This window comes from Geotrypetes seraphini, chromosome 4, assembly GCF_902459505.1.
Source record: "Geotrypetes seraphini chromosome 4, aGeoSer1.1, whole genome shotgun sequence".
NCBI classification, from domain to species: domain Eukaryota; kingdom Metazoa; phylum Chordata; class Amphibia; order Gymnophiona; family Dermophiidae; genus Geotrypetes; species Geotrypetes seraphini.
The window spans coordinates 144,853,304-144,879,861 of NC_047087.1; the positions used below are offsets into that span (position 1 = coordinate 144,853,304).

The window sequence follows — 26,558 nt, forward strand, 5'->3', positions numbered from 1 at the left end:
CAGACAAGAAAGGTAGAAAAAATTCTATTTGTTTTTGCTTTAGGATAAGGTATTATTGTAGCTGTGTTGATAATCATTTATTAATAGAAAATGGAAATAAGATGATACTGTTTATTGAACAAATTTTAATACATTTTTTACTAATTCAGAGATCATAACTCCTTTCTTCAGGTCAGGACAGGGATACTGTAACAGCAATATAGTTTACTGATCTGAAGAAAGATGTTTTAACCTCTGAAAGCTAAGTGAGAAATGTATTAGTCTAATAAAATGATGGGCACTAAATTTTCTTCCCGCCATGCCTCATGCCTCCTACCCATATAAGAACATAAGAACATAAGAATTGCCACTGCTGGGTCAGACCAGTGGTCCATCGTGCCCAGCAGTCCGCTCACGCGGCGGCTCCCCAGGTCCATGACCTGTAAGTGGTCCTTAACCTAAATTCTTTATTCCCTATTTATTTAGTACCTGGATAGTTACCCTCTATCTGTACCCTTCAATCCCCTTCTCCTTCAGGAAGTCATCCAATCCCTTTTTGAAGCCCAATATTGTACTCTGCCCTATCACCTCCACTGGGAGCGCATTCCAGGTATCCACCACCCTCTGAGTGAAGAAGAACTTCCTAGCATTCGTTTTGAATCTGTCTCCTTTCAATTTTTCTGTGTACCCTCTTGTTTTTGTTGGCCCGGTTAGTCTGAAGAATCTGTCCTTCTCCACCTTCTCTATGCCTTTCATGATTTTATAAGTCTCTATCATGTCCCCTCTAAGTCTCCGCTTTTCCAGGATAAAGAGCCCCAGCCTCTCCAACCTTTCAGCATATGAAAGGTTTTCCATGCCTTTAATCATCCTTGTCGCTCTTCTCTGGACCCTCTCGAGTATCGCCATATCCTTCTTTAGGTAGGGCACCAGTATTGGACACAGTACTCCAGATGTGGGCACACCATCGCTCGATACAGTGGTAGAATAACCTCCTTCGTTCTGGTAGTGATACCCTTTTTGATTATGCCCAACATTCTGTTTGCTTTCTTTGAGGCCGCTTCACATTGTGCCGCCGGCTTCATTGTTTTATCCACCAATACCCCCAAGTCTTTTTCTAGGCAGCCTTTTTCTAGTACCCTCCCTCCCATCGTATAGCTGTACATTGGGTTCCCCTTCCCCACATGCAAGACTTTACATTTCTCTACATTGAAGCTCATCTGCCACCTTTTTGCCCACTCACTCAGTTTGTCTAGGTCTCCTTGTAATTCTTTGCATTCCTCAACAGTTCTGACTCTACTGGAGAGTTTTGTGTCGTCCGCGAATTTTATAACTTCGCACTTTGTCTCTGTTTCCAGGTCATTTATGAATATATTGAACAGTAGCGGTCCCAACACTGACCCCTGTGGGACTCCACTTGTGACCCCTATCCAGTCCGAGTATTGCCCTTTTACTCCTACCCTCTGTTTCCTGTCCGCCAGCCAATTCCTGATCCATCTTTGCACGTCCCCTACCACCCCGTAGCTCCACAGTTTCCTCAGTAGGCGCTCATGAGGTACTTTGTTGAAGGCTTTTTGGAAATCAAGATATACGATATCTATGGAATCACCCTTGTCCAATTGCTCGCTTATTACCTCAAAGAAATGCAGTAGGTTCGTTAGGCATGATCTTCCTTTACAGAAACCATGCTGGCTTGTTCTCATCAGATTATTTTTTTCTAAATGCTCATTGATACTTTCCTTGATCAATGATTTGGCCATCTTCCCGGGAACTGAGGTTAAGCTTACCGGTCTGTAGTTTCCTGGGTTGCTTTTCGATCCCTTTTTGAAGATAGGTATTACATTCGCTATCCTCCAGTCCTCCGGGATTACCCCTGTTTTTAAGGTTAGGTTGCATATCTGCTGCAGTAACTCCGCTGTTTCGTCTCTGAGCTCTTTCAGTGTTCTCGGGTGGATTCCGTCTGGGCCCGAAGATTTGTCAGCTTTTAGTCTATCTATCTGCTTGAATATGTCTTCGAGGTTTATCTCCATGCATGATAATTTTCCCTCTTGATCTCCCCTGAAGATTTTTTCCGGTTCCGGCACGTTGGATGTGTCTTCTCTTGTAAAGACCGACGAGAACATGTTTAGTCTGTCAGCCACCTCTTTTTCCTCCTTCACCACTCCCTTCTTGTTGTCCTTATCCAGAGGTCCCACCTCCTCCCTCGCCGGCTGCTTTCCTTTCACATATCGGAAGAATGGTTTAAAATTCCGTGCTTCCTTAGCTAGTCTCTCTTCGTATTCTTTCTTTGCTATTCTGACCATTTGGTGACACTGTTTGTTGCTTCCTGTGCTCTTTCCAATTTTCTTCGGTTTTGTCCTTTTTCCACTTCCGAAATGTCCTTTTCTTGTCTCCTATCACTTTCTTTACTTCAGTGGTTATCCATGCCAGGTCTTTTGTTTGTTTCTTTTTGCATCCTTTTCTAAATCTGGGTATATACAAGTTTTGCGCCTCGTTTACCGTGTCTTTGAATAAGGATCAGTCTTGCTCCACAGTCTGCGCCTTCTTGGAGCAGTTTTTGAGTTTTTTTCTCACCATTTGTCTCATGGCGTCATAGTTCTCTTTCTTGAAGTTAAACGTTGTTGCATTGGTTCTCTTCCCTTTTGGTAATCCTACTTCCACTTTGAACTGGATCATGCTGTGGTCACTCTTACCTAATGGACCCACTACTTCCACTCTCTTTGCAGGTCCTTTCAGCCTGTTGAGGATTAGATCCAGAATCGCTGACCCTCTCGTTGTTTCCTTGACAAGTTGTTCCATGAAGCAGTCTCGTACAGTCTCCAGGAACTCCGTTTCCTTTGTACATTTTGAAATTACATAAGAACATAAGAACTGCCATCTCCGGATCAGACCCATGGTCCATCGAGTCCGGCGATCTGCACACGCGGAGGCCCAGTCAGGTATACACCTGATGTAGATTTAGTCACCCATATCCCTCTATGCCTCTCGTAAGGAGATGTGCATCTAATTTGCCTTTGAATCCTAGCACAGTGGATTCCTTAATAACCTTTGGGAGAGCATTCCAGGCATCTACCACTCGCTGCGTGAAGCAGAACTTCCTGACATTTGTCCTGGACTTGTCCCTCCTTAGCTTCAAACCATGTCCTCTTGTCCGTGTCACGTTGGACAATGTAAATAATTTATTTTCCTGCTCTATTTTATCGATGCCTTTCAGTATTTTGAACGTCTCGATCATGTCCCCTCGCAGCCTCCTCTTCTCAAGGGAGAACAGTAACAGTTTCTTGAGTCGTTCCTCATATTCCAAGTTCTCCATACCTCTTATTAGCTTCATTGCTCGTCTCTGCACCCTCTCCAGCAGTTTTATATCCTTCTTTAGGTTGGGAGACCAATGTTGGACACAGTATTCCAAGTGTGGTCTGACCATTGCTCTTTAAAGCGGCATTATGACTTTCTTCGATCTACTCGTGATTCCTTTCTTTATCATGCCTAACATTCTGTTTGCTTTCTTTGCCGCTGCCGCGCATTGTGCCGATGGCTTCAGGGTCCTATCTATCAGTACACCCAGGTCCTTTTCTTGTTCGCTCTTACCCAGAGTTGCGCCTGACATTCTATACTCATGTTCCTTATTCTTACTACCTAAATGCATTACTTTGCATTTCTCCACGTTGAACTTCATCTGCCATTGCTCTGCCCATTTCTCTAACTGATACAAGTCGCTCTGGAGTTCCTCGCTATCCTCCTGTGATCTGATTGCCCGGCATAGCTTTGTGTCGTCTGCAAACTTAATGATCTCACTGGATATTCCGTCTTCCAGGTCATTAATATAAATATTAAATAGGATCGGCCCAAGTACCGAGCCCTGGGGCACACCACTAGTCACTTTCTCCCAGTCTGAGAACTTCCCATTTATGCCCACTCTCTGCTTTCTGTTTTCCAGCCATTTGCCTATCCACCTTTGTATATCTCCCTCTATTCCATGGCTTTGTAGTTTCCTGAGGAGTCTTTCATGTGGAACTTTGTCGAATGCTTTCTGGAAGTCCAAATATATTATGTCCACCGGCATTCCACTATCAATTTGCTTGTTCACGGTCTCAAAAAATTGAAGTAAATTCGTTAAACATGATTTCCCTTTCCTGAACCCATGTTGACTGGGTTTCAGCAAGTCGTGTGTATCTAAGTGCCGGACTATGCTATCCTTGATCGCTATCTTCCAGTCATCTGGTATCTGTCCAGTTCTGATTGTCAGATTGGCAAGTTTTTGCAATAACTCTCCGATTTCAACCTTCAATTCCTTTAAGACCCTTGGGTGAATTCCATCCGGTCCAGGGGATTTGTCACTTTTAAGTTTGTCGATCTGGTAGTATATCTGGTCCAACTCCACTTCAACTGTGATGAGGCTGTATTCTATTACTCCACTAAACACTTTCACTGCTTCTGGTATTTTTGCGATATCCTCATCCGTAAAGACGGAAGCAAAGAAGGAATTTAGTTTGTCTGCAATTTGTTTATCTTCCTTGATGTACCCTTTTCTTCCCTGGCCATCCAGGGGTCCCACCGCCTCTTTTGCGGGTTTTTTCCCTTTCACGTATCTAAAGAAGGGCTTGAAGTTTTTGGCCTCTTGCGCTATTTTTTCCTCATAGTCCTTTTTGGCATCCCTCACCGCCTTGTGACATTTCTTCTGATCATCTTTATGTTTTTCCCATGCTTCGGTCGTTTTCATGTGTTTCCATTTTTTGAAAGAGGCCTTCTTTTCTTTTATGGCATCCCTCACCTGTCTGGTAAGCCATGCCGGTTCTCCCTTACCTTTTGTTCTCCCTTCTTTGGAGATCCTCGGAATGTGGAGATTTTGTGCTTCTGTGATAGTATTTTTCAGTAGGGACCATGCCTGGTCTAACGTTTCAAGTTTGTCCACCTTTTTCTTGAGTCGTTGTTTCACCGTGGCCCTCATGCGATCGTATTTGCCCTTTTTAAAGTTTAAGGTTTTGGTTAAGGTTTTGGCACGTTTTCTATTCCCGATGTCAAGCTTAAAGTTGATCACATTGTGATCGCTCGTCCCCAGCGGTACCGTAACTTCTACTTCTTTTGTCGGTCCCGTGAGGCCATTTAGTACCAAGTCTAGGGTGGCGTCGCCTCTTGTCGGCTCTTTTACCATTTGTTCCAGGAAGCAATCCCCTAGCACCTCCAGGAACTTGGCCTCCTTGCCGCAGTTGGAGGTTCCTAGTTTCCAGTCTATCCTCGGGAATTGAAGTCTCCCAATATTATTACATTGCCCGTCTTGCATTCTTGTTTGATTTCCTCTATCATTTCTGAGTCAGTTTCCTCTGCCTGTCCTGGGGGACGATAGTAAAGGCCAATTTTCGTGTCTGCGCTGTTTTGGCCAGGAATCTTGATCCAGAGGGACTCTAGCTTCTCTTTCGTTTCCGTCGTAGCCACTTCAACAGATTCTACTCCTTCCTGAACATATAGGGCAATACCTCCACCTTTTTGCCCTACTCGATCTCTTCTATATAGTTTGTATCCCTGTAGTACTATGTCCCATTTGTTTTCTTCATTCCACCATGTTTCTGTTATGCCAATGATTTCCAACTTGTCATGTCTTGCTATTGTCTCTAGTTCCCCCATTTTGTTTCCTAGACTTCTAGCATTCGTATACATACATTTGAGTTCTCTTCGTGTTACCTTTTTGGACTTTCTACTCTTTGCTGTCCCTACTGTTTCTTTCACGGTATCCTTAACCGCTCCAGTGTTGTCTCCCTTGTTTGCTATGCGGTCATCCCCTCCTGTGTCTGAGTTGTCCCTTCCTGCCTTGTCTACCTTATTTGCTGTGAGGTCGTCCCCTCCTGTGTATGAGTAGTAGCACATGGTTCCTTCATCGGGGCATCCTGTCATCCGTGCCATCGACTGTCGGCTTTCCCCTATTTATTAGTTTAAAGCCTTCTCGATGGCCTTCTTCATGTTGCTTGCCAATACTCTTGCTCCTTCCTTGTTGAGGTGTAGTCCATCCTTTCTGTAGTATTTGCTTTTTCCCCAGAACGCCGTCCAGTTGCGCACGAAGTCAAAGCCTTCTTCTTCGCACCATCGTCTCATCCAGGCGTTAATAGCGTGCAATTCACCTTGTCTCTTTCCATCCGCTCTTGGTACTGGGAGGATCTCGGAGAAGGCCACCTTCACCTCCCTGATCTTCAGCTGTCTTCCAAGTGAGCGGAGTTGGCCCTTCATCTCTTCCCTGTCATACTTCCGTCCGCTCACATCATTTGTTCCCACGTGGATGAGCACAGCAGTATCCTCTCCCCCTGTGCTGTCTATGATCCTGGAGATCCTGCTGGCCACATCCTTCACTCTTGCTCCAGGCAGACAGGTGACGATTCTATCCTCTCTTCCTCCTGCGGTGTGGCTGTCCACGTGACGTATAATGGAGTCACCTAAGATGATCCCCATCTTCTTTATTCGGGGGTTTCGTGGGGGTCGTAAGTCCACGTCTATGGTATAAGGCCAGTCTTCTTCCTCCAGTGCTACTCCAGTCTATCCCGGAATAGATGAAGTCTCCCATAACTATGGTGTTAGTGTTCTTGCATTCCCGCCTCAATTCGGCTTCCATTTCTGTATCATTTGCTTCAGTTTGCCCAGGTGGACTGTAGTACAGTCCCATCTTTATCTCAGTTCTGTTCCTTCCTGGTATTTTAACCCATAGTGATTCCAGTTGGTCATTTGTTGCTACCGCGTCCACGCTGGTCGATTTAATGGTGTCCTTGATGTATAGTGCGATTCCTCCTCCTTTCTGATATGTCCTTTCTTTTCGGTAGAGCTTGTACCCTGGCAGAACTATGTCCCATTTGTTTTCCTTGTTCCACCATGTTTCTGTGATCCCTATGATGTCTAGACTCTTATTATTGGCCATGACTTCTAATTCTCCCATTTTGTTTTTTAGGCTCCTTGCATTAGTGTACATGCAGTTCAAGTCCTGGTGTTTTCTCTTCCTTGTTGTTTTGTCTTGTGCTTCGTTTTTCTTTCTGTCCCTTTCCTGACTTGCAGACTCCTGATTTTTGTCTCTTTTGTGGTATGTTCCTATCGACCTTCTCTTGTTCCTTCCCTTCATCCTGTTCCATTTTGACTTCTCCTTGTAGTACGCTGTCCCTTTCCTGACTTGCCGACTCCTGATTTTTGTCTCTTTTGTCGTCCCCTTGTGGTATGTTCCTATCGACCTTCTCTTGTTCCTTCCCTTCATCCTATTTCATTTTGACTTCTCCTTGTAGTACGTTCCTCCTATCCTCCTCTCGCTTCTTCTGGCTCCCTTGTTTTTTCCTCTCCTGTTGATTGCCATTTGCGTCTTTCCAGCATTTTTCCTATTCAGTATCTTCTTGGGATACTGTCTTCCGAACCGTCGACACCAGGTCAACTGTCGGCTTTACCCTTCTATTCGGTTTAAAGCTTGCTCAATTGCTCTTCTGATGTTATTTGCTAGTTGTCTAGTCCCCACCGTGCTCAGGTGTAGTCCATCTCTCTTGAAGAGCTTGTTCTTGCCCCAGAATGTTGTCTAGTTCCTCACGAAGAGAAATCCCTATTCGTCACACCATCTCCTCTTCCAGGCATTTATTGATTGTAGTTCCATCTGCCTCCTCGCTTCTGCCCTCGGTACTGGCAGGATCTCTGAGAAGGCTATCCTCTGGGTCCTCATCTTCAGTTTCCTTCCTAAGATCTTGAACTATTCAGTAAGTTCATTCTTGTTGTAGTCTCTCCTGGCAACATCGTTAGTCCCAATGTGGACTATCACTGCTGTCTCTTCCGTCTCTACTTCTTCCAGGATTCTTTCAATTCTGTCAATGATGTCCTTCGTTCTTGCTCCTGGGAGACAGATCACTAGCCGATCCTCTCTCTCTCCTGCTATGTGACTGTCTACTTGCCTTAGGATTGAGTCTCCCACCAGGATTGCAGATTTCCCCTTTTTCAGTCTCCGCTGCGGACACAGGTCCATGTTCCTGGTGCTCTTCATTTCTTCTCCTTCTAGGCCCTGGTGGAATCTTGCTTCTTCTTTCTGCGAGACTTCTCTATAGGTACCTTCTACCGTGGTGTCAGATGGTTCTTGTCCTCTGTCCTGTGTGTCTTCTTCGATCTTGCGCTGCTCATGTTCTTGTTCCTCCACTCTCCTATAGGCATCTTTGATGAACTTCTCAAGCTCCCTGACTTGTGCCTCGATGCGCCTCTCTCATAAAGGGTCTTCGGCTGTCTGGAATGGGTCCTCTGGGATGTAGAGTCCCTCCAGCTCCTGGATCCTGTGCTTCAGACAACTGACTTTGCTCTTCAAGCTCCTCAGTTCCTGACATCGTCCGCACACATACGACTGCCACCCCGAGGGGAGGTAGTCGTACATGTGTCAGGCCGTGCAGTACACTGGGAAGCACATCCTCATAAATTGGTGGGCTTCCCAAAGCCCTGCCAGCTGAAGATCTCTTCCTCAAGGAAGGAAGGGGAGTTTTGTTCAGAGATGTTTGGAGGTTGCATAGAAGAAAAACTGTACACTGGCACTGGTATGGTAATCTTTGTTGTTTGTTTTGAATTTTAAAATAAAAGAAATAAAGTGGAAATAAAGAAGTAAATAAGAAAATGGGTAAATACATGGTTGCGGGACATGGGGCAGGGGCGGGGCACGGTGGGGGCAGCGTGGGGCAGGGGGGGCCTAGTTTACTTGTGTGCCTCCTGTGCACATAACCAGCCACAGGTAGGGTTAACAGACGTCCGGATATCCCCGGACATGTCTTTTCGAGGACATGTCCAGGGATCCAGACTGCTTTTCAAAATCCAGCACTTTGTCCGGGTTTTAAAAAGCTACCAGCTAGCAGCGACGTGTTTGAGTTTAACTGACTGCTGATGGTTCACCACTGCCTCTAGCAAGTGCCTTGAGTATAACTATTTTAGGTTTTCTAAGTTGTTCCTGACAAAATGAGCTTCTTGTGCCAGCATTGTCGACGCCTTTTGTGTTATATATCTGACTTTTGTTTTGCCCTCACTGTCTTATGTTTCTTTCTTCTGTATTTCTTCCCTATTATACTAGGGGATCAGTCACAATCCCTTACCCCCTATAAACCGTGCCTTTCTCAGGTCCGTAATGGAGATAAGGAAGAAATGGCCCTCCTATACCATACCCAATTTAATTGCTCCTCGGCCCCTTTGCCTGATGTTTGTTTGCATGACGGAGTTAAGTACAGAAAGTGTCAAACATCAGAGGGTATTATCTGTTTCCAACCTACTGGTGATGAAGTTGAAAAGTGGGTGGAGATCCACTTATCAACCAGACTCTTATTGTAGACCCCACTCGCCCGGTGTCTTTGTGTTTTGATGCATGCGTGTTATTTGATGTTGCCCAGGGTCATGGTATTGCCCCATGTGGCTCCCTAGCTTGTAGCACTATTACACCTCATGTGCTAAGTAGTGTGCCTGTACAACCTAATGCCCTTTAAGAAATGCCCTTATGAGGAAACCTTCACCAATGGTGGAGCCTGTCTTGAGTGGGAATGTGTCTCATGGCCACCTACACGAACCCTCATAAATACCCAGCCAATACCCCCTCTGCCACTCTTGCAGTAGGCCCTAACCCCGGTCCCACGTGCACCTCAAGCCACTGTAATCCCATGGTTTTCACTATCACTAACCCTCACAACTGAATTCTAGAAAAAACTTCTCATTTGTTATTTTTTCTTAACAATCATTGGTTCTAAGCTCACACTAGCAGGTCACTTATCTAAGCCCTGCTAAAACGCCCAAGCTATAACACCCAGTATTAGCAGGCTAGAACATGAGATAAGTCAGGTCTGCAATTAAATTCAGCATTTTATTAAGGAGAAAACTTAGTTCAAGACTCAGGAAAACCAGTCCCAGACTCCTTTAACACAGCAAAAGGTAGAAAAAATAATTTTATTTTCTGTTTTGTGATTAGAATGTGTCAGATTTTAAACTTGTATCTTGCCAGAGCTGGTATTAAACCACAAATGTGAGCTAGGATTTAACAGAGAGAGGAAAAGTCTTTTTTGTTTGTTTATTTTGTTTACACCACAGTGCCAGTATGGGTAGGAGAGGGCAAAGAAGCTATAAAATAAACCCATCTTCCATCTCTGTCCTCCCCTTCCATTTCCCTTCCCTCCCCCGGAGATCTGGCATCTTTCCTTTTTTTCATCTCTATTCCCATAGCTGCAGCAATTGACCCCCCATCCCCAGATGCATCATCTCTCCTTTTCTCAACTACCCTTTCATCCAGCATATCTCCCTCCTTCCTCACCAGCTCTCCCTTTCTCTTTCTAACTACCCTCCTATCCAGTAGCTCTATCCCCCTTACACCATCCCGTGTCCAACTTCTCTCCCTTTCTGTTCCTTCCCACCCTAAATCCCATTTTCCACCATCTCTCTCCCTCTCCTCTATTTCTAGATCCATTATTTCTTCTATCCCTCCCCATCTCCCCTTTCCATGATCTCCCCCAAGTCCATCTCCCCTCTTCACCATCCATCTTCCCCCCTCCACCAAGTTCACCTCTCCCATCCATCTTCTTCCCATTTCTCCCTCTCCAGTCTACCAACTCCCCAAGCCCATTTCTCCCTCTCCCCAAGTCCATCTCCCCTCCATGATCTCCCTCAAGTCCATCTCCCCCCTCCACCATCCATCTTCCCCCCCCTCCACCAAGTCCATCTTCTCTCTCCCCTATCTACCTTTATTTTAATGTTACAACACGTTAACGATGGCAGTAGTTATTTAGCGATCCACTCCTGCCACCATTCCTTGCGTCTTCGCTCCACTGCGGCCCGCCCTCAGTGAAAACTTCCTGTTTCCGCTTGAGCGGCCGAATAGAGAAAAGACACCCGTATTAGTGGCAGGGTAGTGAATCGCATTTGCTACCGCCGCTTTTGCCTGGCTGGGGAGGAGAAATACTTCCGGCCGGGGAGGAGAGAGCCTTGCTGCTTTCGATCTGCACGCAGAGGTCCATAAGAACATAAGAACATAAGAAGTTGCCTCCACTGGGTCAGACCGAGGTCCATCTCGCCCAGCGGTCCGCTCCCGCGGCGGCCCATTAGGTCTGCGACCTGTGAAGTTTCTGACCACTTCTATAACCTACCTCAAGTTCTATCTGTACCCCTCTATCCCCTTATCCTCCAGGAACCTATCCAAACCCTTCTTGAATCCTTGTACAGAGTTCTGGCCTATCACTTCCTCCGGAAGCGCGTTCCATGTGTCTACCACCCTCTGTGTAAAAAAGAATTTTCTAGCATTTGTTCTAAACCTGTCCCCTTTCAATTTCTCCGAGTGACCCCTAGTGCTTGTGGCTCCTCTCAGTTTGAAGAATCTGTCCTTATTTACTCTCTCTATGCCCCTAAGGATTTTGAAGGTTTCTATCATGTCCCCTCTAAGTCTCCTCTTCTCCAGGGAGAACATCCCCAGCATTTTTAACCTGTCAGTGTATGGAAAATTTTCCATACCTTTTATCAGCTTAGTCGCCCTCCTCTGCACTCCCTCGAGTACCGCCATGTCCTTCTTGAGGTACGGCGACCAGTATTGAACACAGTACTCCAGGTGCGGGCGCACCATTGCGCGATACAGCGGCATGATGACTTCCTTCGTCCGGGTCGTGATACCCTTTTTGATGATGCCCAGCATTCTGTTTGCTTTCTTTGAGGCTGTCGCACATTGCACCAATGGTTTCAGTGATGAGTCGACCATCACCCCCAGGTCCCTTTCCAGGTTACTCACCCCTAGCAGTGTTCCCCCCATTTTGTAGTTGAACATCGGGTTCTTTTTCCCTACATGCATGACCTTGCATTTCTCTACGTTAAAACTCATTTGCCACTTTTTTGCCCAGTCTTCCAGTCTCGTTAGGTCCCTTTGTAGGTCTTCGCAGTCTTCCGTGTTTCTAACCCTGCTGCAGAGTTTGGTGTCATCAGCAAATTTGATAACCTCACATTTTGTCCCCGTCTCCAGATCGTTAATAAATATATTGAATAGTAGAGGTCCCAGCACCGACCCCTGCGGAACTCCGCTCGTGACCCATTGCCAATCTGAGTATTGGCCCTTGACTCCAACCCTCTGTTTCCTGCCCGCTAGCCAGTGTTTGATCCATCGGTAGATATCCCCTTGCACCCCGTGGTTCCACAGTTTTTTAAGTAGCCGTTCGTGAGGTACCTTGTCGAAGGCTTTTTGGAAGTCAAGGTAAATGATGTCTATGGATTCACCCTTATCCATCTGACTGTTTATTCCCTCAAAGAAGTACAGCAAGTTCGTGAGGCACGACCTTCCCTTGCAGAAGCCATGCTGGCTCGCCTTCAGTTGTCCATTGTTTTCTATGTGTTCGCAGATTGTGTCCTTTACCATTGCTTCCATCATCTTTCCAGGAACCGAGGTCAAGCTCACAGGCCTGTAGTTTCCCGGGTCACCCCTTGATCCCTTCTTAAAGATGGGCGTGACATTTGCTATTTTCCAGTCCTCTGGGATCTCCCCAGTTTTTAGGGAGAGGTTACATATTTGGCGAAGTGTCTCTGCTATTTCGTTTTTCAGTTCTTTTAGTACCCTTGGGTGGATGCCATCCGGGCCTGGTGATTTGTCGCTCTTTAGTCTGTCTATCTGTCTGTGGACATCCTCTATGCTTACCTCTAGTTGTACCAGCCTTTCGTTGTGTTCTCCGTTTATAATCACCTCGGGTTCTGGGATATTGGATGTGTCCTCTCTGGTGAAGACCGACGAGAAGAATTTGTTTAACCTTTCAGCTATCTCTTTTTCCTCCTTTATCGCTCCTTTCCTGTCTCCGTCGTCCAGTGGTCCCACTTCCTCTCTGGCTGGTTGTTTCCCTTTCACATACCTGAAGAAGGGTTTGAAGTTTCTTGCTTCTCCTGCTAGTCTTTCCTCATATTCTCTCTTTGCCTTCCTGACCTCTCTATGACATTCTTTCTGGTGTCTTTTGTGCTCTTCCTGGTTTTCCTTTGTCTCTGCCACCGGAGTCCTTGCTTCTGATGTAATTTCCGGTTTTGCAAAACTGGAAATTACATTAGATGGAAGGACTCCAGTGGCAGAGGGAAAGCCCAAACGAGTCTCTGGCAAAGGGGGCCGATGAATCGGTAAGTTTGATTTTTTTCCCAAAACAAATTGATTCAAATCGATTCACCCGAAGTGAATTGGTGAATCGATTCAAATCGCAAATTGAGCAGCACTACTAGAGAGGGGCAGAGAAGGGAGAGAGAATTCAAGATTCATGGGAGCCAAGAGCAAGGACCTGGCCTGGGAGCAAATGCAATGAGGAGTGGTCTTCTAGGCAGCCCTGGATTTTTTTGCTGGGTTCGCTCAATGGTAGCTATGCTCCTCTTTCAGGTGTCATATCAGTCAACAAGAAATATAGCTCTTTTCATGAAACTCCAAAGTTTCAAGATCACTGCAGCAAGAGTATCTATTCAATGAACAATATACAGCGGAACCTCGGTTTGCGAGTAATGTGGTTTGCGAGTGTTTTGCAAGACGAGCAAAACACTCCCGCAAACTTTAACTCACATAACGAGCATGTCCCGATAAACGAGCACCCCCCCCCGCTCTAACTGGCATCGCAACCCCCCCCCCCCCCCGAGACCCGGCATCGCACCCTCGTGCTGGAAGCGGCATCCGCTCGCCCTCCCAAACAAGCTCCTTACCCCCATCCCCATCTATTATGTGCTGTGCCAGTTAAGGAAAGATCCCGCCTCTTGCCTGGGCTGGGCCTTGAACATCTGTGCATGCTCAAGGCCTTCTGCTCTTGTTCTCTCCGAGATCTTGGAGATCTCGGAGAGAACGAGAGCCAGAAGAACTTGAGTATGCGCAGATGCTCAAGGCCCAGCCCAGGCAAGAGGCAGGATCTTTCCTTAATTGGCACTGGCAAGCAGCAGATGGGGTAAGGAGCTTGTTTGGGAGGGCGGGCGGGCGGATGCCGCTTCCAGCCAGGGGGGGCGTTTGCAGGCAAGTGGTGCGATGCCGGTTTGAGCGGGGGGGGGAGGGGGGTTAAGGAGCAGCGCCGGTAGCTTCGGGGGGGAGGAGGAGGTGGAACGTATCAAGCGAGTTTCCCTTACTTCCTATGAGGAAACTCGCTTTGATATATGAGCAATTTGGTTCACGAGCATGCTTCTGTAACGAATTATGCTCATAAACCAAGGTTCCACTGTATTAGGATATATACGTATATAAGGAGAGTCATTTTCAAGATGATTTTAGTGGATTATAAGTGTTTCATCCAGGTAAACTGGCTATCTGATGCCCACCCAGCCTCACTATGGTGAAAAGTATACATGTTCAAAAAAGCATGTGCTTTTAGGGGTGCCCAGTGGGGGCAATCTTCAAGTCAAATTTAGGATGGAAAAGCTATAATGCATCTTTGATTGCACTTTACAAACAAAATGACAAACACTTTTTACCCTCAGCAAGTTTTAAAATGTTCACTTTGAAAATTGGTGCAAAGATCACAGAGAAGAATACATATGTGGTTATTTACTGAGTGTGGAATGTAATTTTATATGGCATACTGAAATCAACGCTGTGGATTTTGCAAATACAGTAATACCTTGGTTTGCGAGCATAATTTGTTCCAGAAGCATGCTTGTAATCCAAAGCACTCTTATATCAAAACAAATTTCCCCATAGGAAATAATGGAAACTCAGACAATTTGTTCCACAACCCAAAAACTTTAATACAAAATACTATACGTTCTTGTAATGCAAGACCTCGCTCATTTTGAACAGTCACTACACTCCTAAAGCGTCAGCGAGAGAAGAACCATCGGATCAGTTGTGATGTGTGTATACTGTAAGTACTTGTATATCAAGTTAAAATTTAATAAAATGTTTTGCTTGTCTTGCAAAATACTTGCAAACCAAGTTACTTGCAATCCAAGATTTTACTGTACCTTTAAAGTTATTCTTGAATTGTAAGTTGTTACATTTTTTTCAGTATTCCAAGTGTATACTTAGGGCTCCTTTTACAAAGCCGCGCTAGCGGTTTTAACACACGTAGCAGATTAGCGCGCTAGCCGGAAATCTACCGCCTGCTCAAAAGGAGGTGGTAGCGGCTAGCGCATGCAGCAATTTAGCATGCGCTATTCTGTGCATTAAGGCCCTAGCGCGGCTTTGTAAAAGGAGCCCTTAGAAATGATCAGTGCTTACCTGGAAGACCTTAGGTGCTGAAACAAGGCATGCTAAGGCAGAAGAAAGGGTAGCCCCAAAGATTCCAGCTGTGACCAGTGGAGCAAAACCAGACACCATACTCATAGTCTACAGAGAAAGCAAGGTCAGTGTGAGAACATTCAGCACAGATCTACTCTTATAGTTCATTAGATCTTTCATCAACTGCAGTATATACCATGTTGAAATGTATCAGAATCAAAACCAAGGTCCTATCAAATTAATAAGAATAGGGACAGGGATTGGGACTTGTATACCTCTTCTTTGTAGTTTTTACAACCACATCCAAAGCGGTTTATATACAGGTACTTCATTTAGAAAGGCATTTTTGATATTTACTTCTAAATTTGAGTTTGGATGTTTTGCAGGAATCTGCTCCTGCTCGGTACTGCTCAGTGGCTGAAGCCGAAACTCACGGCAGCGACCAACAGGGTTAGAAGTAGGGCATGAGCCTGGAAAGCTTGCGCCTGCCTGCTACACCTCTGGACCACTAGGGATTCCAGTGGCAGAAGAGGTAAGATGGACAGGGCAGAGAGAGGGGGACAGGGTGCAGAGCCTGGCAGCCCGGCAGAGGCCTGCAATAAGTCTGGGAGGGGGGCGAGTGGCTGGGTGCTGGCCTGAATATAAACCAAGACCCCCATTTTTGGGCCCAAAAATCTTGGCTTAAATACAGTATTTTTTTGTTTTGAAAATGGCCATTTCGTAGATGTGTTTGTGCTCTGAATGTCTATTTTTTAACTATTAATCCTTTGTTTTTTCAAGTGTACCCACTAGTATCTCCTATCGAAGGCAAATGCTAGATCAAGAAGATCTTTATTTAGTCATGTCAGAGATAGAGACACGGATCTCCAGGGCCTGCAGTCAATTGCTATTAGAACCATTCTTAGCTATTGGCCTGCTTGCAGGCTATCATTGATCCAATTGCTTCTCTTTTTCTTAATTTGTAAATTTTTTAATGACTACTTTTTATTTTTGTTCTTTTTTACTATCGTTCTTTTTTACTTCATAATACTTAGCTCGAATATTGACGGAAGATCTCTGTTTCACTCTTGTTTTATATTGAGGGCTTCTTCAAGATAGAGCTTTGTACAATTATCATTATTTGTTTAATGTGACCTTTACTGATTCTCGACGTAATTTGGTCATTCAAGAATCTTTTTTTAAACCATTTTTTTGAAATAAAAAAAACACATCCAAAAGAAAAACACATAAAACAAGCTGGATGGATGTAGGAGGAGCCAGCATTCTTAGCAGACTGGTGTGACAGGCAAGGGGGCCTGTCATGTAATTAGTGTCCACAGGAGAGAGCCCTATGACCAGGGATGGGTGATATAGGGATGAGATATGCCTAGAATCTACTGGGGGGAGGGGGAGCTCTGTTTTTAGGAGGTCTAGGGAAGGCCAGACTTGTGTTCAGTGAGAACTACACTTTCCAGGAGGCTTAGGGGTTGATTCTTGGGAACACTGGTAATCTGGGGGAAAACCTGGCATGGAATTCTTGGAGTAACAATCGATGATAATTAAAATCGATGATAATTAAAATAAGCACATCGATTACATAATTAAAATCTGTTTCTATAAATTACGATTAATTTGATCAATTGCTAAATTTCTCAAAATCCAAATCTATTAATATTTTGGTTCACTCATTGATTATAGCTAAAATGGATTATTGTAATTCTTTGCTTCTGAATATCCCCCAAAAAGAAAAGAGGAGATTGCAAATTATACAAAATATTGCTATTAAATTAATATATAACGCCAAGAAATATGATCATGTTACACCACTCCTGATCGATTCCCACTGGCTTCCAATCAGTCATCGCATTTTCTTTAAGGTCATGCTCCTAACGTTCAAAACCCTAACCTATAATGAACCCCAATTCATAGCCAAAATGTTAATACCTCATAATACTATGAGACCACTCAGATCTTCCTCTCAGAATCTTTTAACCATTCCCTCTTTAAAAATAATAGGCACAAGAAGATTAGACATGTTCTCGGTAATGGGCCCCCAATGGTGGAACTCATTACCACAGTATATTAAGAATGAAAAGGAGCTTCCCTCTTTTAAAAAATCACTAAAAACTCATCTTTTTAAAGATGCTTTTAACATTTGAATTTAAATTTTTAACCCTCCCCCCTCCTTTTGTTCTTTTCCTCTTATTGTTCTCTCTTCACAATGAAAAATTGTAACTTTTCCCCCTTTTCCTCCCAACTCAAGTATGTCTTGTTGTCAAGTAATTGTTATTTTGTTCGTTAGTTTTGTATTTCTACTCTTTTTATAATAATGTACATCGCTTAGCAAACTGATTAAGCGATACATCAAAAATTAATAAAAACTGAACTTGAATCTCCTGAGGAAGGGAAGTAAGAAATAGAACCTTTTGCTCAAAGAAGAGGGAGGTCGCAGAAGATGTTTCCTGAAGTAACCAGGGGTGGGTCCCTGGGAGGAGATGCTCTGAAATTTTCTCAACCTCTAGATAAAAACAGATGGACTTACTGAGAATGGAGAGGATGTGCCTAGAACTGTCTGAGCCCACAGACAGAAAAAGAAGTAAAGCCTGCATGAAATAGAGAAAGTGGTTCTGCTGATAGCCAGTTTGTAAGCAGCCTGTAAGTTTTGGCAGAACTGGGACTTAGACAATTTGGGTTAAGGGACTGTTTCGTCATCAAGAAGTGAAAATAACACGGGTATAGTAAAAAGCCGCCGTCGGTGTACCAATCTTTGATCCGAAGAAAAGTCTGAGTTTAATTTACTTTGACTATTGATTTATTTGAACTGCATCACACAGAGCTAAACATTTTCCCTAGGGAGGTTTTTTATGAGGTTCTCCCTGAATATCTTAAGCCACTTTTGTGACGGTGGGAGGGCCCTGTCTGAGGCTTTTCCTCCCATTTTGGGTTTAATTGGAGCGTGTGCAGCAGTGCCTCTTTGCCTTTATTGCTTTATACTGTTTATGTGATAGTGTTATTCATTATGAAAAAGTACCTGTCAGCCAAGGCAAATGGTAGCAGGGAAGGAGATGGCAATACCCTTTTTTGTGTTATGAATTATATGAGAGTAAAGGGCAGAAGTAAAAGTTTAGGCTTAAAGCGGAATAAAAATTTCTAAATAAAAAATAATAATAATGTTAGATTAAATGTTTCCTTTGTCAGCCGGGGGTGGAGGATGACATGAGAAGTAAAATTGGTAAAATGAGTTAATATCATCCAGGGTGTAGAGGCAGATAATCAAACAGAAACCCCTTTGTTTGCTTAGTTAATGTAAGGCTTGAACCTGAGAGGAAAAGGTTAATTTGCATATGGTAATGAGATTATATGATATGGTTTGTTTTTATCTTTTGTTTGTTTTAAGTGATGTAAATTGTTTAGTTTTTTTGTATTTAAAAAAAGTTTTAAATAAATATGTGGACTATTCTTATAGAGCAGGGGTCTGCAACCTTTAAGACATAAAGAACATAAGAACATAAGAACATAAGAAGCGCCATCTCCGGATCAGACCTTCGGTCCATCAAGTCCGGCGATCCGCACACGCGGAGGCCCTGCTAGGTATTCGCCTGGCTTATTTTATAGCCAACCATATCTTTATATGCCTATCTCAAGGAGATATGCATCTAGTTTGCTTTTGAAACCTAGGACTGTCGATTCCGCAATAATCTCCCCTGGGAGAGTATTCCAGATGTCAACCACTCTCTGTGTGAAGCAGAACTTCCTGACATTGGTCCTGAACTTGCCCCCCCTTAGCTTCATTTCATGTCCTCTTGTCCGTGTCAAATTGGACATTGTAAATAATCTTCTCTGCTCTATTTTGTCGATTCCTTTCAGTATTTTGAAGGTCTCGATCATATCCCCACGCAGTCTCCTTTTCTCAAGGGAGAACAATCCCAGTGTTTTAAGTCGATCCTCATATTCCAGTTTCTCCATACCCTTCACTAGTTTAGTTGCTCGTCTCTGCACCCTCTCCAGCAGTTTTATATCCTTCTTTAGGTAGGGAGACCAATGTTGGACGCAGTATTCCAAGTGGGGTCTGACCATTGCCCTATAAAGCGGCATTATAACTTTCTCCGATCTACTCGAGATTCCTTTCTTTATCATGCCCAACATTCTATTTGCCTTATTTGCCGCTGCCACGCATTGTGCCGACGGCTTCAGGGTCCTATCTATCAGTACACCCAGATCTCTTTCTTGTTCACTTTTCCCCAGAGTTGCACCTGACATTCTGTACTCGTATTCCTTATTTTTACTGCCTAAATGCATTACCTTGCATTTCTCCACGTTGAACTTCATCTGCCATTTCTCCGCCCATTTTTCTAACCGACACAAATCGCTCTGGAGTTCCTCACTGTCCTCCTGCGATCTGATTGCCCGGCAGAGTTTTGTGTCGTCTGCAAACTTGATGATCTCACTGGATGTTCCGTTTTCCAGGTCATTGATATAAATATTAAAAAGGATCGGCCCAAGTACCGAGCCCTGGGGCACACCACTAGTCACTCTCTCCCAGTCGGAGAACTTCCCATTTATGCCCACTCTCTGCTTTCGGTTTTCCAGCCATTTGCCTATCCATCTTTGTATATCTCCCTCTATGCCATGGCTTTGTAGCTTCCTGAGAAGTCTTTCGTGTGGAACTTTGTCAAATGCTTTCTGGAAGTCCAAGTATATTATGTCCACCGGCTTTCCACTATCAATTTGCTCGTTCACGGTCTCAAAGAATTGGAGTAAATTCGTCAGACACGATTTCCCTTTCCTGAATCCATGTTGACTGGGTTTCATCAAGTCGTGTGTGTCCAAGTGCTGAACTATGCTATCCTTGATCAGTGATTCAATCATCTTGCCGGGGACAGACGTAAGACTCACAGGTCTATAGTTGCCCGGTTCTCCTCTCGATCCTTTTTTGAAAATTGGCGTGACGTTCGCTTTCCTCCAGTCGTCTGGTATCTGACCAGTTCTGATTGACAGGTTTGCAAGTTTTTGCAATAACTCTCCAATTTCAATCTTCAATTCCTTCAAGACTCTCGGGTGAATTTCATCCGGTCCAGGTGATTTGTCACTTTTAAGTTTGTCGATCTGATAGTATATCTGGGCTAAGTCCACTTCAACTGTGGTGAGGCTGTCTTCTATTTCTCCTGCAAACACTTTCTCCGCTTCAGGTATTGTTGAGGTGTCCTCCTTCGTAAAAACGGACGCAAAGAATGAATTTAGTTTGTCTGCGATTTGTTTATCTTCCTTGATGTACCCTTTTCTTCCCTTGTCGTCCAGGGGTCCCACTGCCTCTTTTGCAGGTTTTTTCCCTTTCACGTATCTAAAGAAGGGCTTGAAGTTTTTGGCCTCCCGGGCTATTTTTTCCTCATAGTCCTGTTTTGCTTCCCTCACCGCCTTGTGACATTTCTTCTGTTCATCTTTATGTTTGTTCCAGGCTTCGGTTGTCTTCGTGCATTTCCATTTTTTGAAAGAGTCCTTCTTTACCTTTGGACCCATTTTCGGAAAAAAAAAAAAACTTGGAGCCGCAAAACCATTATAAAACAAATCTAACACTGCATATATTGTTTCTTATCTTAATGCTATATACAGGATCACTAAATTGAAAATAAAATCATTTTTCCTACCTTTGCTATTTGGTGATTTCATGAATCTCTGGTTGCACTTTCTTCTTCTGACTGTGCATCCAATCTTTCTTCCTTTCTTTCAGCCTCCTGTATATTTCCTCTCCTCCAGACCTCATTCTCTCCCCCAACTTTTTCTTTCTGTCTCCCTGTTCCCCCTTCTTTCTGTCTCCGTGCCGTCCCCCAAGCCACTCGGTTTGCTGCCACCGCAATCGGGGAACAGCCCCCAAGCCACCGCCGTCCCAAGCTTTCCCTGCAGAAGTGTTGCGCTGACCAGCATTCCGCTCCCTGACGTCAATTCTGACGTAGGAGAGGAAGTTCCGGGCCAACAAGGCATTTCTCCTCATTCCATCCAGCCTGAGCCCCATCTCTCCTTGATCCAGCATTTCCCTTCTGTGTCTGTCAGAATTACCATTCCACCTATTTTCCAGCATCACCCTTCTTTGTGTCCATCTCACCTATATCCCTATCTCACCACTTTTTCAGAATCTTCATTTGTCTCTGTCCTTATCTTTACACCATGTTCACCATTTGCCCTTTCAATGTCTTTATCTCCCCCACACACTTTTTCAGCATTACTTCTATGTCTCTATTTCACCTCCTCTTCATGTCCCCTCTGTATCTCTACCTTATTCAGTAGGTCCTGCTTACCCTTTCTCTTCTTTGTGTCACTATCTCCATTTTCAGCTTTCCCCCCTTTTCCTTTGTTACTGCACCCTGTAGCTAGAATCTTTCCACCCTCCCTCCACTCCGGCCCAGCCCAGTATGAAATATTTCCTTTTGTTTCCCTCCCCTCTCTCTTTCTCTCTCTCTTCTCCTCCCTCACCCACGAGTCCTGCATCTGGCCCTCTCCCTTCTACCTGCACCTGGCAACACCCCCCTGCTCCGCGGCTCTCTTCAGCAACTCGTCAGCAGCAGTGATCAAGACAAGCTGCCGACATCGAGGCCTTCTCTCTACGAGTCCCGCCTTTGTGGAAAAAGGAAGTTGAAACAAGCGGGACTCGCAGAGGGTAGGCCCCGACGTCAGAAGCTTGTGTCGATCGCTGCTGCTGAGTTGCCGAAGAGAGCCGCGGAGCAGGGGATGTGGCCGGAAGCAGGTAGAAGGGAGAGGGAGATAGGAAGGCTGTAGATCTCCGGAGCATGACACCGACCCCGGCCAGGATGATTTCTTTTTCAGGCGTGCATCTTACAAGTCCGGCGTCGCGGCGGGAAATAGCCATGCTGAGCAGTGAGCTCAGCACTACACAGATGAAAGCCTTGCTTGCTGATTGGTCCGGCGGCACGGCGGGGCGGGGCCGCCGGACCAATCAGCAAGCAAGGCTTTCATCTGTGTATGTGCTGAGCTCACTGCTCAGCATGGCTATTTCCCGCCGCGACGCCGGACTTGTAAGCTGCATGCCTGCGTGACACACTACCGGAGCCGCAGCAAAGGTGGAAAAGAGCCGCATGCGGCTCTGGAGCCGCAGGTTGCCGACCCCCGTTATAGAGCCTTGTTCTCCAAAGCAGAAGGAAGAACAAGTGAGTGACTAAACTGATGAAGCTCAGGAGGAAGCCTCCCATTGAGGGAAAAGAAATTTGTAATAGTATACAGTGTACTCCAATGTACTCACCCTGAATGTAATATTACCAGAAGACAAAGAACTCTGATAAATGTTCCAATATTAACAAGATCTTTCTCTGAGCTCTTTTCTTAGAAATAAAGACTCTAATTATAAATGCTTAGTCAGTAACGTGGAGGGGCATAATCAAAACATAAGTCTAAGTCTGATTTGGGCTTATGTCACTAAACGCCGAAAGTCGGCAGTGGGAAAATGCCCATTTTTGAAAAATACATCTAGAACAGTACTTCTCAATTCAGTCCTGGAGTACCCCTTTTCCAGTCAAGTGTGTTTTTTATTTTTTATTTTTTTTTAATTCTTTATTCATTTTCAGACTTACAATAAGTGTGACAATATGACCAAACAAATTAACAATAAATATATCACTTAATAATCATCAATGGTACAAATAATATGCTCTTATCTTCTACCCTTCCCTATCATATAATCAAATACCTTGTACAATATGTAATAATAAAATTACCCCCTCTCCCCCTCACAATTAAACTTGTAAATTTAAGGGAAACAATGTCATCTAATCAGTAAAATACTCTGTTAATGGCTCACACACATCTTGAAATTTCCTGAAACAGCCCCGCTGTATTGCAATAAATCTCTCCATTTTATAAACATGACATAAGGAATTTCACCAGAAATTATAATTTAATCTACTCCAATTTTTCCAATTATACATAATTTGTTGAATGGCAACACCAGTTATTATAAGTAATAATTTGTTATTATTTGTAGAAATCTGACTTTTTGCTCTCATTGCCATACCAAACAGCACAGTATCATATGATAATGCCACTGGGTTGTCTAATAAACAATTAATTTGGTCCCAAATTGATTTCCAAAAATTCATAATAAATGGACAATAGAATAATAAACGATCTAAAGTTCCTGCTTTCTTCTTTTTCTCTTTTCTCCACCCTTTCTTTCTTCTTCTCTGTACCTTTATTTCTCTGAGTTGGTCTGGTGGATTACAGGGGGGATGGGGGATTGGGGGGGGGAGACATATGCCTGGGAACATATCTATGCTCTTTTCACATTGTTGGGTGTTTCAGGGGGCCTTATTGGGTATTTGGGCTTGGATGACTATCGTTATGTCCCTGTTTCAACTGTTCAGGTATCCTACTGCTTAGATGCTAAGTGCTAAGATTTGTCTGCATGGATTTCTGGCCCATGACTGTTGTTTTCCCTAGTCCACTTCTGCGGGGAAGAGGTATGGGGGCTTGCCTGTTGGTACTCAGGGCTTTCCTTTTTTCTTACCTGTTAGAGTGGTTATGATAGGACTTTGGAGCCAGTTAGAGGTGTGAGGGGGGGGCAGTTTACCTGGGAAAGGTTCAGGCCAACTGGGAGCTGGGGGGGGGGGAGGAAGTAGGGGCTTTGGCAGTCTTAGGCAGATTTTATTTTTCTTCTTTTCTTTCTTCCTTACTATCTCTTCAGTTCGGGAGGGGGAGAAGGTATATGAGGTTGAGTGCATGCAGTTTTTTGGGAGATAGGGGTTTGGAAGGTTTGGGAAAGGCTTTCCAGGAGGGTGGAGGGGGGAGGTGGGGTAGGGGGTATGTGTGTCGAATGGCTGGGGATGATTGTGGGGTGGCATGTGTAGGTTCAGGAGGCAGGCAGGGGGGAGGCACTTGGTATGCCAGAGGCTAGAGGGACTGTGATAGCGCTGTTATCACCTGGAACCAGGCCTAGCTGGGGGGTCTGGTTTCTAGTCAGTTTTTCTCCTGGTGCCATGTGGCTGCAATGGTGACTTTTTATGTTACACAGCTATGGTTAATTTGAATGTGGTTACTCTTAATGTTGATGGTATCCACTCTCCTATCAAACGCAAGAAAATTCTTACTTGGCTTCGACATCATGCAGACGTTGCTTTCTTTCAGGAAACCCACCTAACTAGCGCTGAGCATGAGAAACTGCGCAGGGAGTGGGTTGGGGATGTGAAGTACTCTGCATATAATGGTAGACAACGGGGGGTGGCTATTTTGGTTCATAAACATTTACCTCTTCACATTCATAAGACCATTCAGGATAAAGATGGTCGGTATGTTTTGGTCTTAGAGGAACTTTGGGGCTTCCAGTTTCTCTTCTGTAATCTGTATTCCCCAAATGTCTACAACCATAGCTTTTACTCAGGGTTGTTGGGTATTATAGCACAATATCCTACCTATCACTTGGTTGTGGGTGGAGATTTTAACTTTACAGCTGACCCTACTATGGACTGCTCTCCTGCTAAGCCGCAGCCCCAGAATACTGTGCATCGGGGAGTGAACTTCCTCTGTGATCATTTAGCAGTGGTGGATACCTGGAGAAATCTTCTTCCATTTAACTGAGAGTATACCTTTTACTCCCATCCTCATTCCATGTATTCCAGATTGGACTATGTTCTGGTGTCCAATGCCCTATTTCCCCGGGTGGACCAAGTTACTATTGAAGACACCACGCTCTCGGACCATTCGGCACTAGTGCTGACAATGGCAGTCACGGAACGGCGGGGGTAGCTCCTGGCAATTTCCTGCTGCCTTATATTATGATAGGAAGTTTCATGAATATTTGCGAGCCCAGTGGCTGGCATTTGATTCGTATAACAATACTTCCAACGTCAACCCGGCGGTGTTCTGGGACGCTTCTAAGGTGGTGCTGCGAGGACATATCATCCAGTATGTGGCCACTACCCGAAAACAACAGGGGGAGAAACTTCTTGCCCTGTCAGGGTGGTTGGCAGAGTTGCGTAAACATCATCGAGTGACCTTTTTTTTTTTTAAGTTCAATCAGTTTTATTGAATTTTGTAAACAGTACAAAACACAGAACAGAGAACTACAAAAATGTATTGCAGCCAAACATATATTGAGCTATAAGGCGTGCATGAAAATGGTATTAATGATAAATAAAGACCTGATATACAATCATCGAAATGATCTAAGTGCTCATAATCCATTCTGACAAATATATAACAGATTATGACGATTTACAATAAGTCAAAACAGGGCCCCACACTTTGTTATAGGTGTGACTAGAGTTATTCTTATCAGCAGCTAACGACTCATATTTGGAAAAGAGACACACAGTATTCCACCAAGAATTACAATGCAACATTGAAAAGACCTTCCAATTGGATAAAATAGTTTTGAATGCTATAAGATTTAAACATTTAAGCAATCTAGCTTCATATTTATCCATTTGACAGTTCTTTAAGGCACTGGCACCATAAATGACTATAGCAAGTGATATATCCTCATGAAGATGTAAGATCTGACTAATGATGGACCACACCTCTGTCCAGAACGGTATCAATTGAGTACAAGAATAAATCATGTGATCTAGGGTACCTACATCAGACATACAGGACCAGCATTTATTGGAAACAGTAGAATCAATCTTAGAGAGTTTGAGAGGTGACCAATATGCTCTATGATATAAGAATAGTACAGTATGCCAAATGGCGGTTGACTTTAGTGCTTTAAATGATGTAAGCCAAATTTCATTCCAATTATATTGTTCTGCTGGAACTGAAATATCATGGGCCCATATGTCATATAACACTGTAGGCAGAGTATAGGTATTTTTATGCAGTAATTTGTACCATGCCGATGCTTGTCCTTTGGTAGAGTTAATGAGTGCAGACCATTGTATTAAAGTAGGAAGATCAGTTGTTAGCTTAGTCTTCCTGAGATAAGATGATAGGCAGTGCTTTAATTGAAGCCATTTATAATGATGAACTTGCTCCAGGTCATAATTCTCAACTAGTGTTGCAAAATCCACACATTGAAGATCCATTAATAGCTGATCAACGGACCATATGCCCTTCCTTCGCCATGACTTCCACTCCATATAGCGACCCTGAATCTGTAAACATGGATTACGCCATATAGGAGAACTAGTAGTACTATTCCATTTTATGGGAGCAATCTTGTCTAATTCACGTAAAGCTGTTATAGTAGAGGAGAGTATTATATTGGTACTCGACGTACTCTCTTTTTGAGCAAAGGGAAGGAATTTGAGTTTTTCTTCTGGTAACAAGGCACATTCGAATCTTAACCAAGCAGGTTGCAGTGAATCAGTGGCATCGTTAATCCATTTAGAACCTTGCCTACATAAGAAAGCTAAGTGATACTCGTATAAGCTAGGGAAGTTAACCCCCCCCCCCCCCCATTTTCCTTGGTACATTTCAATTTCTTTAAAGCAATACGGGGCGTTTTTGCATT

At 44.2% G+C, this 26,558-nt stretch overlaps 1 protein-coding gene across 5 annotated transcripts in view; it reads right to left on the reverse strand.

Annotated features, from left to right (window-relative positions):
• The window catches only part of SLC12A3 (solute carrier family 12 member 3), a 757,364-nt gene that overhangs the window by 389,530 nt on the left and 341,276 nt on the right, over positions 1–26,558 (reverse strand). For all 5 annotated transcript variants that reach the window (XM_033941365.1, XM_033941364.1, XM_033941363.1 and 2 more), the window contains one exon: positions 15,128–15,235. In XM_033941365.1, coding sequence (XP_033797256.1) covers positions 15,128–15,235 — 108 coding nt within the window. The remainder of the gene's footprint in view (positions 1–15,127; positions 15,236–26,558) is intronic.